The 17630-nt window shown below is 44.2% G+C and overlaps 1 protein-coding gene across 4 annotated transcripts in view; it reads left to right on the top strand.

The window, feature by feature from the left end:
• Nucleotides 1–17630, top strand: part of LOC144762309 (exportin-5-like) — a 949573-nt gene that overhangs the window by 491413 nt on the left and 440530 nt on the right. For all 4 annotated transcript variants that reach the window (XM_078647462.1, XM_078647460.1, XM_078647463.1 and 1 more), the window contains exon 24: nucleotides 12813–12910. In XM_078647462.1, the coding sequence (XP_078503588.1) occupies nucleotides 12813–12910 (98 nt within the window). The remainder of the gene's footprint in view (nucleotides 1–12812; nucleotides 12911–17630) is intronic.

Raw genomic sequence — 17630 nt, 5'->3', positions numbered from 1 at the left:
TCTTAAAAAGCTGTATTCTATCTGCATATCGATTAGAGATCAAGATGTGGTCAATACAAGTGGAAACGCCCCGTCCATTAAAAGTACCACCAAATTCAATTTGAGGTTCACAAAAGTCGTTAGCGAAGCACATGTCCAGAGAAAATTGTATGCGATTTAGGTGTGATCCCTAAATGGTATGGGGAAAATGACTAATGTCAATGTCGTCTTCACTTGTTATGCCGCAGTTTGCTCCGTAATTTCCGGAGCAGGGGCCCAAATTAAAATCACCACCCCAGATTAGGCATAATTCCCTCTTTGTTTTATCAGTGATCAAGTCAAATTCTTGTAAAAGATCCTTTAACACTGACCCAGCGTCGCTTATTGGTATATTATTATAAAAATTTAGGAAAATTATACCATGTGAGTCATCAGTGGCTATTAATACCATCTGGTAGTACGTGGTAGACACTATCATTTCAGTCTTAAGTACATTTATTCTTTCTGAAACATAGCTACTTAGGCCACCCTTGCTTCTACCGTGCTTGCTTCTTACTGCCGGCATAAAAAACGTTTTATATCCATTTATATGAAGGGCCTCATCACTCCATGTCTCCTGAAAACAAAGGACATCGTAAGCCTCAATATGGGTAATATGCTACATACCCCCCCAAGTAGTATCAATAAGGCTCAGTTCTTAATGAGTCCTCCAGTAATCACCCCGTTTCTTTTGGAGCACAGTGAAGGCCAAGATAATAAATCATTAATATCATTAAGAACTGAGCCTTATTGATACTACTTGGGGGGTATGTAGCATATTACCCATAGTTTATAGATTGCTGATAAGTAGGATCATGGCTATATGGTATTCCACCTATTTCTGCAATTTTACGTATCATCATGGAAACAAAAGCACAAAGGTCTCTCAATGGAAGGGGGCCTCTGGTTCTGTGGAGCCAGTTAGTGTAATATATGGTTCACCTAGGTATGATAGGAGGTCAATCGATGGTGCAATATGCGTGTGTACAGGTGTCAAATGTGAGAACCCCATGAATGTTATTTTATGTGAATTAAGTGTCCAGTTGTCAAGAGTGGTTAAGTGGGACACCATCTAGTTTATATAAATAGAATGTTTAGCTCTTAAGTACTGCGATGCATAGTCCCATTAATGGAACTCCTGTTGTTATTGTATATGTTTACTTTTGGTAAAATTGTTTTTTATGAAATGTTTTTATATAAAAAAAATCTATGATAAAGAGATAATGTCAAATATGATACTGTGAGGATGACATATTGATATGTATTTTTGTTGTTTTTTTAGATATAGAATTTTTAAATTGTGAAAGAGACAATCTATCACTCGGTCTTGAAAAAGGTGGTGCGTATCAGGCAACACACCGAAACGCGTCGACACCATTGTTTTGAGTTAAATACGAGGCACTATTTTGGTGTCATGTGCTGATACTAGCCTGACATGGTGTATGGATTCCAAACAAATTAATGATTCATGATGTTTTTTAAATGATTCACTTTATTTTTGTCTCTTTCTGTACTTTTATATATTTTGTTTGTTTATCTTGAGTATCACTAATGTATAGAAAAACCTTTTTATTATTGTGTTTCTAACTATTCTCATTGATTGATCAATACATTTGACACATTTTTGTAAAGATTCAGATTTTATAATTGAATTGTTGTTGTGTGTATAACCATAGGGCTCTTTGATTTTTTACACTGGTGTGAATGAAGTGCTGATTGAACTAGGGCAACTATTAGTGAGATTAGTCCAAGGGACTTTTCTTTTGCTGATCGTGCTGGTAATCAGTCCCTTGGTTGGTGGGCCACTCCCTATTTTTTCCGGTTCATCATAGAGCTCCCCAATACCTGTGATTTATTATTTTTTTGATTTAAAGACAGCTATTTCTTACCAATGTTTTATCTCTTTTCTTTATTATTTTTGCACTATTTGTTTATTGATTTTCTAGATAATCTGACTTTTCCCACTTTACGTCTCTGACTCACTCCATTTCTTTTAGGCCTTGGCTAGGCAGCGCAGCGCAACCTCTTCGAGACATGCTATATTCACTCTGTGGGCTTACAGTCCATCACTGGCTTGTCATTTGTAACTTTAAGTGTCCTTTACAAAGGCTGGCTTGTATGTGGTAATCTAGTATCTATGTCCCTCCTTTTCGCATGTTGTTGCTGCCCACTGAGCATGCCCGTCTTACATGTAACCTTTAACTTGACTGAATATATGTTTGTGCGCAGTATTATTTTTTGGTGTTTGTCTGTGTTTCAGGAAGGCCTTCTTTTCGTCCTCTGTAGTGTTGGTGAAGCTTTTATTCGTTTTATGTTGCTCAAAGTTACGTGACACATTTTTTATTTGCTCGAAAGGATTCATGCAAATGCAGTACGCTTCTACCTTTAGACCAAATAAGCAACTCGGTTTATCAATCTTTTAATTAGCTTGCAGGCTGGAACACACTGTCAGCTTCTTGCTACTCAGACTCCTCCGTCATATTTGTCAGTTGCGAAATGGACATTGTTCAGCTGGAAATAGTACTCTTTGTGTTGAGGTAGAGGAGCAGAGGGGTTCAAGGGAGGTTTTGGCTTGCATCCTGGTTTTCATGTGCAAGGACAACTCTAACATTCCATTTCAAAGTTTGTGGCGGCTTGTGAGAGAATTACTGATTTTGTATTAAGATGTTTCGCAATCAGGCTTTTTTTTTTTTTTAATACAATATATTTATTTCAGAGGAGTCAAGTTCATCAGTCCCATTCGAGGGCGGGTCATGTAGACCAGGATTTTATTTTGATTGTGGGACATGTTGAACCGATTTATTTATTTTTAAATGTTGAACAGGACTAAACATCCCAGTATGCCGCGGAAAAACACTGGACTAGATACACGAGGCACGCAAGGAACTGGGTAAATTGAGAGCCCTGATTCTTTCAGATCTCACCTCTTGGAAGAGTTTGCATCCTACCTTGTCATGTCCTCTTCCCCTAGATCTTTCTGTCTTATGCCTATCAATGCCAGTGTATTTACTCCACCCTGACTTTTTGAAGTATTGAACTTTTTATTTTATAAAGTGAATAAGAAGAAAAGCATTTAAAGCTGAAAATTTTAATTCACAGCTGGGATGCCAAGAATGTTCCTAGAAAATATTGAGATTTCTAACGTGAAATTTCCTTTCGCTGTCCAAGTCCAGTGTTATTTCGTTTAAATTTGCATTATTGCAGTGTGAAATGTTGTCCTTCATGCACACACCTTAACAGATTACAGATGGTGCAGAATGCGACGGCCCGGTTGCTTACGGGCACTCCTAGGTTTAGGTCGGTTAGAATCAGCTTACGTTCCCTTCATTGGCTGCCGATAAATCAAAGAGCCCAATTTAAAGCTCTTTGTACAGTTTTTAAGTCTGTGATGGGGATCGGCCCTAAAGACCTAAAAAAGCGCATTCAATGGTATGTCCCGGGGAGAATGCTTCGCTCAATAGATGCAAAGCTGGTGATCGTTCCCAGAGCTAAAAAGGCGAATTGGGGCGGAATGAGCTTTGTCCAAGGAGCCACCAGTGCCTGGAACGATCTTCCTTTACATCTAAGGACTGTTACTGAGCTCCTCTCGTTCAGGAAAGGTCTGAAGTCTTGGTTGTTTTCAGTTTGGTCTTAATCTGTGCTCAGTGGGTGGGTTCCAGTTAGACAGTGCTCAGCGCCAGGACACCCTTGGGTAACAGCTCGCCTATATAACATAACACAACACACCTCTCCTGTGTGCCATCGCTTCAGAGCTGTTTCCCAGGCCCCACCACACCCACCCCATGGGGTGAGAATTTCCTGCCATCTGCAGTGGATCAATTCTGCATGGTCTCCAAGCTTCTCAGTATTTTACTGACCAGGCTTATACACAGGGCTTTTTAAGTGGGATAAAAAAAATGGAGGGGATGGGGGGCAGCTCTCAAAGGGGCGTGACCTATGGAATTAAGGGCATGGCTTAAAAACATCTAGGCTAAAACCATGTGCTTAGCATAGTGTGTCACCCAACTGGTATTTTTCTGTTTGTCATTGCATCTAGTTATACCTACAACAAGCCAGGACTGTTGGCTCTGTCAATGGTTGTTGGTTGCATAAGATAAATATTAAAATAATTGACGGTGAAGAATTGTAAGTTACATATCCACTGCACTTATGCATCCCTTTGCGTTTGTGCTTAAGAAACAGCAGCTCTAAGTAAAATTCACCCTGAGCTACTCGTCCTGAAGAAAGCCAATAAAATTAGAACAGATTGGCTGAAACATGTAGACCATTTTACTTTGTTCACCATTACGCTTCTAGCGGACGTGCAAGATAATTTCTGCTCACTCAAGTCCGGTAAGTCTTTTTAATCCTATCCCAGGAACTGCGAAATAAAATCAATCTGGTATTCTGGAGGTCGTTTTAAGCTGTCATGTTATTCACTTCTTCACATCAAAATAAACCTGTTCTGCTGTAATCAATTGTCGAAGCACACCCATTGACATTCAGCCCCTTGGATGGGAACCCTATGATGAAGCATGCCACCAACTAGGTTGGTGGGCGAGGGTTGTTTTATAAACCAAATTGGTTTTCAGTAAAGGAGACGCCTTGGATAACCATAATCGTTAGTCTAATCAAGTTAAAGCCGAGCACTTTCTCATTGTTTGGTGAACAAGTATCAGGGTAGACGAACGAGCCCCTCCATTACCTTCTCGCTCTCTCTCACTCACTCTCTCTCTCTCTCTCACTCTCTCTCTCTCTCTCTCACGCTCTTTCTCTCTCACTCTCTCTCGCTTACTCTCGTTCACTCTCGCTCACTCTCGCTCACTCTCGGTCTCTTGCTCACTCGCTCTCTTGCTCACTCTTGCTCACTCTCGCTCTCTTGCTCACTCTCGCTCTCTTGCTCACTCTCGCTCTCTTGCTCACTCTCGCTCGCTCTCGCGCTCGCTCGCTCTCGCTCTCGCTCACTCTCTGGCTCTCTCTCCCTCTCTGGAGATAAGATAAATACGCAACAACTATGGCTTCGTTCTATATAATATTGAAAATGCTTCAGTTCTGAAATTATGATACTGAAATAACTAGAACTACTCTATTTGAAGTTACATCAAAGGCTTTGAGCAGTGGTACTGCTGCAGAGTGAAGATTTTTTTCCCATCCTATGGGCGAGGCCAAAGTCTCAGCACCTCGTTTTTAGGTCAAAGCACGACCTGCTTCAATGCGTAAGCATTGATTGCAGTGTGCTTCGACAACTATTGCTACCCGTTTTTGGGAATGTGGACAGGAGAGGGTGCACGAGCGCAGATCTGCTCAGTTTTGACCTCGTGAGCGCGCACGGCGCCGTGCCCCTCTCCTGCCTCATTCCCTTGCGCAAACACTCTACACTCACGCATGCGCACATACACACACTGCATACACACACGCACCCTCCCTTAAACAGACACACGCGCACACAGACAGACAGACGCACGCACAGACACACTCAAACAGACACACACGCGTACACCCCACCCCCACTCACCCCTCCTCTCCCTCAACACACTCACCTGTTCTGGCGGTGCTCGGCGGCGGTTCTGCCTCTCGGGCGGCGGTAGCGCTTTGCGGGGCTCTCCCACCACATGAGAGCCCCGCCTTCCCCATGCGCCCGGCCGCTCTTCACCCGGTCCCCCATCTCGGGACCGGGACTGCATCCGGAAACTTTGTGGCTCTCTCTCGCTCTCTCCGCGATGGGGCGGGACTTCCGGTTGGGGCCGCGATGGGATTCGCCGGCTGCCCAACCGCTTCCGGGTCGTCGCAGGCAGCGCGGCGGCCCGGCGGGGACTTGTTTCCAACTTGGTTTTTTTAAATTGTATGTCCTCCCCCAATCGTCGTTATAACCGCTTCACATTGTTGTGGTCTGCAGATCGCCAGCAAATACAACGTAACATGCACAACAAAAACAAAGTAGCAAAAATCGCAGTGCTAATAAATATCGGAATTGGGCAATCATCGGTAGCAGTCTGTGACATCCGTCACATGGCATTTGCAGCGCTGTTCTTCCGTAGTATATATATGTTTTGCCTGACTCGAAGATGGCCATAACGCTGACTGACAATACAAGCGTAGGGAACGCTAAATGTAACCAGTTTAGATGACCTCTGACTGGATTGGGTATGAGCGGCAAGTCTTCCGGCTTCAGTGACTCCTCTGGTCCCGCCTCTTTGTGACGGACGTCACCTGACCTCGAGGCCCGCCCCGTAGACAGTCTGTCACTGCCTATAGGACAGATTCTTGTGCAGACTAAGTGACTTTGGAGCAAGAAGATCTGTACCGGGAGCTGTTGGCAGGTGAGCGTGGACTTTCTATTTTCGAATACAAGTGCCCATGACCTCTTGCACATAGGGGAACATGCAGTTTAAGCAGCCTCTGTCTTGGACACAAGTCACGCAGGAGTCTACCGAGGAACCACGCGAGCCCTGCCGGTGCTGCACATTTTCCGGTCATGCACAGTAGGATTGGCGGAGTGAGCTAGTGCATGTCACATGCAGCAGCAGACCCCCCCCCTCTCCCCCCCCAACCACTCTGGCTCCGGGCATTTGGGAAATAGTATATGTGTTTTGGGGTATTCCGGAAGTTAATGCGCATGGATCTTAAGGTGCCCGCGGCACTGCAGCGTTTCGGGCTTAGTCTGTTCTGAGCACTACAGAATGGGGCACCGGAGCTGGATGTGTGTATACTAAATAGACTTCACGGGCACCGGGGAGTTAGGCATTGCAGGAGCTCGTGTCATGTCATCACTGATACTTCAACCCTTTCAATGTACTTTGTAGGCTCTCTAGCTTATGAAACTGGTGAAAGCTGCCTCTTGTCAGTGCCTGCAATTATTTAGGCTTCAAAGGCTGTCTGGTTAGCCGAATGCCCAGTTTGGATTACGGCCACTGTTAGAGTTGTGAATGTAGCTTTAACAAATATTTTCTAGGCTGTTATGTAGAGCCTGGCAATAGTTTTGGTTTACTGTTATTATGTTCATAATCTACTCCTCGTATGCATTTTACTTGCAGACCTCCTGATTAAATTGACATATGCGTGTGTACAATTGAGTGTTTGCTATCCCAAAAATCCTAGTACCGAAAATGTGAGCTTGTTGCAGCACCAAAACCTTTACAGTCCCGAAGTCTGTTGCAAGCAACACTAAAACATTCCAGAAGTCTCCCACCAGTTTGGTGTATGCCCATTTAAGGCGTCCCTCGGCCTGTAACCGATCCTTTTGTAAAAGCGAACCACAATAACCGGCACGTCCGTTTTAATTTTCGTTGTGTCACTTTACCATAACCCACCCTATATCTCATTAAAGAGCATTTCGCTTTACTAAGAGAAATGCTGTACGTACACACATCCTCTCATAGGCCCACATGTGTTCAGTAGAATATTGTAGGATATCTGGGGGATATATTATTTATTTGGCGGTTATGTTCAAGATGCTTTTTACTTTGGGGTTATGTTTAAAACGCTGAGATGCCTACTTTCAAGAGGCAGTATATGCCTCCTGAAACCAGTACATTGTTAATCAGCACGACGGCAACATAAAACTCTTGGTCTCGCTAAAGAAGGTACATGGACTAAAAACAGGTTCTTACAACAACAGGAAGAAAAACACAACAGTCTAGTTAACAAGTAGAAACTAAAAAAGTACAGCTTTCTTTTTAGCATATAAATACATTATGATGTTGGGTGGGGGGATAAATAATACTAGAAACGGGAAAATAGTTTAACTGGCTGTAATAACCAATAAATATATAATATGGTGTTCACCAGAACGCACACACTCACAGATCTGAAACACACTTTTTTTTAGCAGTGGGTTCCCCATCCTGCGTGAACTCAGGCGAGGTATGCGCTGTTGTGCTCAACGCCGCAGGAGGAGTACAAGCCTGACACTTTTAATTAAGTATTAATTATCATGTTCTCAAAAAAATATCTTAAAAAAACTAAAACACTATTGCAAGGTTTGCACAATATATTTGTGATGTTTCCAATTACCTCGTTTGGAAATCGCATGTACATATCAAATTTATTTCTATCTATCATTAAAATTTGATACTTTTGTACAAGCCATATTTTATTTATTTATTTATTTATTTTTTATTTTAAAACATTTGTAAAGCGCGAACGAAGGCCCTAGGGCATCTCGGCGCTAGAGAACTGCTGTGTTTAACCCAGGGAGGCAGGAAAAACGAAGGTTAAAAGGGATCAGAGGTTAAAAAGCCAGGTTTTAAGGTTTTTTCGAAAGGACCAGAGGGAGGTGCTGGTCTTAATTGAGTATGGGAGTGTGTTCCACAATTTCGGTGCAGCTACTAGGAACCGCCTGTCACCCCAGTTAACAGTTTTAGTTCGGGGGACCGCCAGATCAGATGAATTGGAGGAGCGCAGTGTTCTGGAAGGGCAGTAGGGAGTTAAATTTTGAGTGAAGAACACTGGTCCGGCATTATGTAAGGCTTTGTATGTCAAACACAGTGCCTTAAACTTTATCCTCTTTTTCACTGGGAGCCAGTGAAGTCGCCTTATAGTTGGTGAGACCGGTTGGTATTTAGCGATTCGCCCTAGAAGCCTTGCAACGGCATTCTGGATAACCTGCATTTTAGCTAGCACTCTCTCCTGAGCACCTAGAAACAGGGCGTTATATGTTCCTTTTTATACAAACAAAACTTAACTACTGCAAAAATAAAAAGACATTGCCATTTACAATACTAAAAGCTCAAACTTACCTAATGCGAGACCTATTGCATTGCAAATGCTTGTTAGAATTGCCAGTGCTGAGCACCAGCAGTACCCGGCCCACTTAAAGTCCTGCTTATACTCATATTTATGAGCTTGGTAAACAAACACCTTTGTCTTCACAGTACTTTACAAGGGCAGGGTTCCTTAGTAAGCAAGTCCACTTCTGGTGATTTTCGTCATAGATATGTTTTTTTTTTCCTGAAAGGGCCTTTTTTGTCGAACGAATATAATCCCAAAAAAACCTTCTACCCAAAAGAAATTTATACCAATGCAGACAGTTGCAAATTCGCATGTTGCTACTAAAGTATTTACACTATACAAGTTAAATTGACGCTAGCAAAACATGGACGTTTGAGTTAAGTTCAGTTGCTTTTTATTTTTAATACAAATGATTTCAATTGATATTAGCAAAATATCCAGCAATGGTTTTTTACATAGTGCCTAATCCTTAATTAAGAGCTAAACCGGTTTTCTGTCATACATTACCAGTGAAAAGTTTAAATAGTCCCTTTTTTTTGCCGTAAGCTTGTTTACATGATCAGTTTGTGGTGAGAGTGTGTGACGCTGTAATGTGTTTTGCAGAAGCCGGGGACCCCCCCCCCACGCTTGTTATGGTGTGCTTCAGAGATGACTTCTGTCCCCTCTGTGTATGTAGTGATGTCACCCCCACCTCCTCGCTCAAATGTGCATGAGACCTGCGTGGTGTCAACATTTCACTGTCCAGGCGTGAAGGAGAGGCTGCTCCTCCCCCAGGACACCCCTTCTGGGTTGGGGGAGGGGTGTGGGCATGTGTCATTGAATAGAATATCAATGCAGTGGTGGAGACGAGTATATCAACAAGCATTGCCAAAACCATATAGTCCTTTAACAAAGGTGAGACCCGTTGGCTTTGTCAGTGCTTTTTATATTTTTGTTTCTGACGTGAGAGTATCCTGTAGTCCTTGGTTCTCTCTACTGCCAGTTTTAGTTCTAGCTTAAAGACTGCTTTAGTGGCCACTCCGGTGTCATAAATGAAACTAACTCATAAGTTTAAAAAATGATTAATATATACATAAAGCCATCTTAATCCGGTAGTGTGATCAAGTTTCATTCACATTCAGCTTTCACCCACCATAGAATAACAGTATGGGGCAGCCAACGTCAGCCACTTGCACTAAAATTGACAGTAATTTGTGGATCACATGCACATCCACCTAAAAAGAAGTGCACTTAACTGTATATTTGTGTTTCAACCAATAAGAATCTTCTTGTTATCTGCATTAAGACAAAAAGGGCTTATTTACCTGTACTAATATTCCTGCATGCTAGGTAGTTGTTTTATATTTTTGTGTACGCAATTGCCTTTTGCATTAAGGAACTATTGCAGTTTTTTAGGTCTCGCCTGTCGATGCGCATGCGCATCGAGCTTGCGAGACTATGGGGGCTTATCCACTCTTTATCCAACTTGCAAGGAATCGTGGCGATTCCTTGCAGTGCACGAGAAATTGAAGCTCAATGCGCATGCGCAATGAGCTTCAAAGCGCGTGCACAAGCCCCCAGCCGCCTGCATTGCCTGCTCTCTCTGTCACAGCCTCCCCCAGCTCCGCCTCCTCACTTTTTGATTGCACGGCCGTTAGGCCGTGCCTCCCCTACTCTACTCCCCCCTCCTTCTCCACTCCCCCTCACGAGTGTCACGACGCACCTCCGGATCCGCCCCCTCCCCATTTTCTCTGCCTGCCATGTCGCGTCGCATTTCTCCTCCCCCCTCCCACCAGCCGCCTGCCTTGCCTACTCTCTCGCCCCCTCACTTCTTGATTGCACGGCCGCTAGGCCGTGCCTCCCCTACTCTCCTCCTCCTACTCTCCTCCCCCCTCCCCTTATCTGGCCTTCCCTCCGTCTGTTCCCTCTCCCCGCTCCGCCCCCTCCCCTGCCCGCAGTCTGTTCGAGACAAGACGAGAATTGAATTCCCTCTCAATAGGTAGGATATTTTACATTATACACCACTACCTGTAAACAAATGTGACAGAAAGGTAAAATAAAGTCACGTTCCAATTAGGAAAAACATTAGCTGTAGCTGGAGCTCGAGTCAAGGATACCCGTGTTGTACGGCATTCTTTTAGTCTGTATCATTCTTTAATCTGCTCTGCCTGTAAACGGTATATTGACAAACTAATGTAACCAAAAAGCTCGTGCTCAGTTAGTTCGTTGTGTATCAACACGTATAATGGCCGCCTGCATTGCCTGCTCTCTCTGTCACAGCCTCCCCCAGCTCCGCCTCCTCACTTTTTGATTGCACGGCCGTTAGGCCGTGCCTCCCCTACTCTACTCCCCCCTCCTTCTCCATTCCCCCTCACGAGTGTCACGACGCACCTCCGAATCCGCCCCCTCCCCATTTTATCTGCCTGTCATGTCGCGTCGCATTTCTCCTCCCCCCTCCCCCCAGCCGCCTGCCTTGCCTACTCTCCCGCCCCCTCACTTCTTGATTGCACGGCCGCTAGGCCGTGCCTCCCCTACTCTCCTCCTCCTACTCTCCTCCCCCCTCCCCTTATCTGGCCTTCTCTCCGTCTGTTCCCTCTCCCCGCTCCGCCCCCTCCCCTGCCCGCAGTCTGTTCGAGACAAGACGAGAATTGAATTCCCTCTCAATAGGTAGGATATTTTACATTATACACCACTACCTGTAAACAAATGTGACAGAAAGGTAAAATAAAGTCACGTTCCAATTAGGAAAAACATTAGCTGTAGCTGGAGCTCGAGTCAAGGATACCCGTGTTGTACGGCATTCTTTTAGTCTGTATCATTCTTTAATCTGCTCTGCCTGTAAACGGTATATTGACAAACTAATGTAACCAAAAAGCTCGTGCTCAGTTAGTTCGTTGTGTATCAACACGTATAATGGGTGTCGGGAGAACACACCTAATGGGTCTGTCTTGAGAGTCGTCCCAAAAGCGATTCAGTTGTCGTCAGCTTCAAATGTTTTCCTCTGGATTCAATCGGTGTTTTAGATTTTTGGATCTGTATAAGTTTCATTATGTTTTTAACAGTTACATTTTACTTCACCGGAGTCTCGAGTTTATATTAAATTAAACCTCGGGGCCCTGTCCACTTATATTCCGTCCATACAGGGCTAGGTGAGCAGTGTCTTAAGCTGTGCGCAGGTGCAAAAGAGTAAAGTATATTTGCGCGCTTGTCTGAAAGAGTAGTTCATCACAGTGTAGCCTCCTCCCTCGAATCACGCTGTGCGCATGCGATCAGTATTTCATGTTGCGCATGCCTATGGGATACACGCATGGTACCTTGATGAAGCTTTTTTTCAGGGAATTGTGTTCATAGTTGGGGTTTCTGGGTGAACCCCAACTCACCCTCACTCACCCTCAACCCCTCACCCTCAACATCAACCCCTCACTCACCCTCACTCACCCTCACCCACCCTCACTCTCACTCACCCTCAACCCCTCACCCTCACTCACAACCCCTCACTCACCCTCACTCACCCTCACCCACCCTCACCCTCACTCACCCTCAACCCCTCACCCTCACACAGTGCAATAGGTCTCGGAGCATTTGAGTTAGAGCTTTTAGAAATGTTTATGGCTTTTTTTTTTGTAATTCTTTAGCATTGGCTACAGGAAACAAAAATGCTAAAGATTTACAAAAAAAACCATAAACAATTCTAAAAGCACTAACTCTAATGCTGCGAGACCTATTGCATTTCCAATGCTTGTTTTAATTGAAGTCGGTTGAGCAGTTTGTTTGTATTCTATAGTATAATTCTGTCTCTGTGCAAAAAGTGTTTTAAGATTCTATGCATAGACTTTTATTGCTCCTGACCTCAGTTAACATACCATGATGAAGTAAAAATTACTAGTATGTAAATAGAACTTTATTTTAGATGATTATGTGAAATATATGGATGTTGATCTTAAATTGTGATAAATAGGAGTTCTGAAGGACCAGAACAAATGTGTGTCAACTGATAAATTCTTAATAAATTAGATATTGTTAATTCAGATTTCGGTTACTGTCTGTGATCCTCTTGTAGCCAACAGGCACCTTAACATGTTTATTTTCTTAACACCTTTTTTAACGTGTCTTTGTGAAGCCTCTTGTCCTCCACTGCCCATCTGAATACCATAAAAGCCTTGTATCTCCGATTCTTGGACCACTCTTCAACTACCTCCCTCTGGTAAGCAACAGCCTTTAGCTTCTTCAAAGCTTTCACTGGTTGAGAAGGAACTGAGGTGTGATTAGTTTCTTTATAGCCTTAAAATAATGCCCTTTAACACCTTACCTGTTTAAAGTACAGAAAGTGCCTTTAGTAAGTGGAATTATCCTCTTGTATTTGAAACCTCAGATTTCAGAATGAACAATGAAAATATTCAAGACTCCCTAAGAGTCACAAACCCACCAGCCTCTTAGTATGCTGGCTGACTGGTATTGTCCAGCTTGCCATCATATACATGTTTCTGACCCCCAGAAACCATGCCTGCTCCGGAGGAAGGTGTTCACACCTCCCCCAGCAGGATGGCTAGTTAATCTGCAATTCAAAGGCCCTGCAGTCTTTGTTATGTGACCCTGGCTTCCCCTAGACCTGGAACATGCCACCTCCTGCCCTGACTGCAAACACAACAATGATGGACAGAATGTGGATCAATGTCACACATTCACCCCAGTCCAAAGATCTGGGCCCAAATCCATCGTTTTTCCACTCCACACCACCCTGGGTTAGACAATGGCGATATGCAAATCAGCGCTGACCCTGTGCCCCATGGGAACAGTCCAGTCCGAACTACAAAAGCCATGTCCTTCCCAGAACGGAAGCAAGCATCCGAGGACCGGCCCGGTTTCGAGGTAACACCTCTCTTCAGCCCGGCTAGCTTGATTCCAGTGGTGTGGAGTGCCTGGGACTCACGTCTGAGCATCCCCAGTACACTTAGAGCGGTAACTGCAAACACAACAATGATGGACAGAATGTGGATCAATGTCACACATTCACCCCAGTCCAAAGATCTGGGCCCAAATCCATCGTTTTTCCACTCCACACCACCCTGGGTTAGACAATGGCGATATGCAAATCAGCGCTGACCCTGTGCCCCATGGGAACAGTCCAGTCCGAACTACAAAAGCCATGTCCTTCCCAGAACGGAAACAAGCATCTGAGGACCGGCCCGGTTTCGAGGTAACACCTCTCTTCAGCCCGGCTAGCTTGATTCCAGTGGTGTGGAGTGCCTGGGACTCACGTCTGAGCATTCCCAGTACACTTAGAGCGGTAACTGCAAACACAACAATGATGGACAGAATGTGGATCAATGTCACACATTCACCCCAGTCCAAAGATCTGGGCCCAAATCCATCGTTTTTCCACTCCACACCACCCTGGGTTAGACAATGGCGATATGCAAATCAGCGCTGACCCTGTGCCCCATGGGAACAGTCCAGTCCGAACTACAAAAGCCATGTCCTTCCCAGAACGGGCCCCATTTGGGACCAGGACAGGCAGGAAATCGGCTATTAAAGTAGGTGTGTTGCACCACCAGAATAGTCACACCCCTGAGGTGGGCTATCTGATGCGCTCCATAAAATAAGGGTTCCACCATCTTAATTTTGGTGGAATTAGGAACTCTGGGACAGGGTAATGCCCAATCCCCACAGGAAGTGGTCATATAGGGGGTGTAGTCACTCCAGGGGTTACTATCCTTCCCTCCCCTTAAGACCCCTTAATTGAGTATTTAAATAACCCCCTGAAACCAGGAACTCAGATTTGTCGGCCCGAAGAAGTTTGGACCAGCATCTACCTTGGCGCAAAACCCTGCCTGACTGCTGCTCTCCCAACAATTACTGTCACAGACTCGTCCAGAAGCGGAACAGCCTCCCCAAACTCTTGGAGGTTTGCCCAGCACTTCCTCAACCCCCCGCAGCATCTCCCTTGGAGTGGCGGAGTCACTTCCCTGCACCAGCAGGCACTGACTGCAGCTGCCTTGTACAGCGTTCTGTCGACCCCCAGACCTACTGAGGGAGCAGCACCACAGCAAGAGGTCTTCGTGCTCCAGGAAGTTAGACCAGTCTCCCGGCAAGTTTGATCGCCAATTTATCAATTATGGACCTGTAAGAACTGGAATGCCTTTTGCATTTTGAGAGGGATAGTTTCCTGCATTACCCTTCATCAGCAGGCAAGTAAACCACTTTGTGGTATACCTAAAGCGCATTCAACCAGAGAAAAGGGATGCTACTGCAACACTTTTAAGAAATGTACACATCTCAGAAATATTTAAAAGTACTATCTGGAAGTCCATAATTCCGTTTACTACTGTCTGGATTCAGACTCAAGCCCTGCTGCCGAAGTAGGTCAGGCCTTGCTGCAGACTTTTTTCTGGTGATGGTCAATGCGGTCTCTTTTCTGTGTTTATAGTGGAATGGGCTTGCTATTCTGCTCTGTGCTTTTTGCTATTGATGAGGATCTCCTGGAACAGAAGGAAAAGTTAATTACCCTTTAGACATAGTTCTATTCCAGGGCAATCCTCCTCAAAGTCAAAAGCACTGAATAGTCCTATGCGATGAACTGTTTAGCCCATACTCAGGATCCTAGAGCCCTTTAGGAAAAAGAAAATATATATGTGTATATGTATGTATGTGTGTATGTATGTATGTATGTGTGTATGTATGTGTATGTGTATGTATGTATATATGTATGTGTATGTATGCATGTATGTGTATGTATGCATATATGTATGTATATATGTGTGTATGTGTATGTGTGTGTATGTATGTATATATTTGTGTGTATGTATGTATATATTTGTGTGTATGTGTATGTATATATTTGTGTCTCTTATCTGCGTGCATAATTAATTAATTACACCCAGTGTGTCGTGCTAAGCGCTTTGTAAAACTGATGCAACCTGGGATATGTGGTCCCTAGAGAGATAGTCGTCACCTTTAGTGGGTTCGAAGCAACAGTAGTTTCAGCATTATTGTACCTTTGTAGGTGGGCAATCACAAGGTAATCTCCTTGGTTGGTGCTGGGCTTCGCTGTACTGACAAGTTGGGCATGGTCCAACCTTCAGCCTCGTTGGTATTTACGATGGTGCTCTCCCACACACCGGGACATGCGTGTACATTAATTTTGAAACAATGGTCCGAGCTTTCGGGTGTCCCACGACCGCTTCTCCATTTCCTCAATGTTGCAGTTAGCATTTTGTTCGCCCTACGCGTTTCGAGGCCGTTCTGTCTCTCATCAGGGGCTGACAGCTTTCCTCTCTGTCGCTCGAAGGTCTCTTATCTGCGTGCATAATTAATTACACCCAGTGTGCCGGGCTAAGCGCGTTGTGAAACTGATGCACGCTGGGACATGTGGTCCCTAGAGAGATAGTCTTCACCTTTAGTGAGTTCCAAGCGACAGTAGTTTTAGCATAATTGTATCTTTGTAGGTGGGCAATCACGAGGTAATCTCCTTGGTTGGTGCTGGGCTTCGATGTGCTGACCAAGTTAGGCAACGCTTCAAATCATTCCTTTTTTCAGACAAGTTCTCGCATTTCTGACTCCTTGGAGCATGAAACTTGGACCCCATGCCGCCAAACTGCTCCCGTAAGGAGACAGACTGTCTGGTGCAGAGGATTAAGGGCTTTAGTCTAGTGCCAAGTGGGGGATGCCTTGCACCACATTCCTTTTCTACCTTTTTAAGCCCACTAGACCATCAGGGAAAAAATAGTGAGAAAATAAGGAATCAAGTCATCCGAGAATAAAGGTCTGGTACAAATCTAAGGAGAAGTTAGTTTAATGGGAGAATAACATGAGAAAGGAGAAGTGATATTCGAAACTTTGCCCCGATTGAGGAGACATTTATTGGAGAAATAGAATTACTGGTTAAATTGGTTACAGAAGAGAAAATATTGTTGGTTTTGGTCTCATCAGGGCTGGAAAACAGATTTTTTGTTCTGAAACCGGTTTTGTGGCCTGTTTTTTAGGTCTCGCGTGAGCCAGCGCATGCGCTGCTCTGCAAGACATTTAGTAAGTGGGTTTTGAAAGTGCTACCACACTCTTTTGCTGGCCTCAAGCTTGCGGTTACGCACGCGTGCACGTGCGTATCCGTCATCTGCCTTTGTTATGGCTCATTAAGACTTACAGCGCGTGAATCATGCGCTTCCACCTCCTTGCTCTCTACCCCCTCCTTTCTCACTCTCCCTTCTCATCAGCTTCATGGCAGTGTGTGAATCATGCTCCTCCACCCCCTTGCTCTCTGTCACTACCCCCCTCCTTCTCCCCCCCCTCCTCCTCGTCAGCTTCATGGCAAACTTTACTGTCAAATTTTTTTTAAACCATGTGCTATTTCCCCAAAGACAGCCTCGGCCACAAGTTAGACTATTTATTAAAGTGCATCTCCTTTGCGCATTTCCCTCTTTTGCTTTTAAGTACTACAAACATCCTTTCATGTTTTTAAAACTTCACCCACATTTGACTCCCCTAACGCTGTTACTAATATTTAGGAGGACCAAACCACAAACATTTCGATACCCTTATAATTGCAGTGCCATGACATCCTTGTTTCCTTATTATACATGGTTTTGTGCTTAAACAAACATTCTTGTTTTATTATTTTTTCCAGCAACAAGAAAAAACATAGTACAGAACTTACAGCAGTTCATTACGTTGCCCCCCCCACCCCGACACCACTCTATATATTCAAAATAAATTTACAATAAACAGTGGAGTAATAATTGTTATTGAACAATTACAAAAAAAGGACAGCGATCTAAGAGTGAAAGAGAAAAAAGATAAAACGTAGGGTAATGAAATACAGTAAAAAAAAGCATTAATAAAAAGTAAAGAAAGGATTAATAACAAAAAGTGGGCCAAAACGCGTCAGAAGAAAGCGGGTCTCATATATCCGGAGATTCCCAAATAGTTAA

Source organism: Lissotriton helveticus, chromosome 6 (assembly GCF_964261635.1).
Source record: "Lissotriton helveticus chromosome 6, aLisHel1.1, whole genome shotgun sequence".
Taxonomy (NCBI): Eukaryota; Metazoa; Chordata; class Amphibia; order Caudata; family Salamandridae; genus Lissotriton; species Lissotriton helveticus.
Note: the sequence above shows the minus strand (reverse complement) of the source record. Positions and strands in the feature narration are given on the sequence as shown.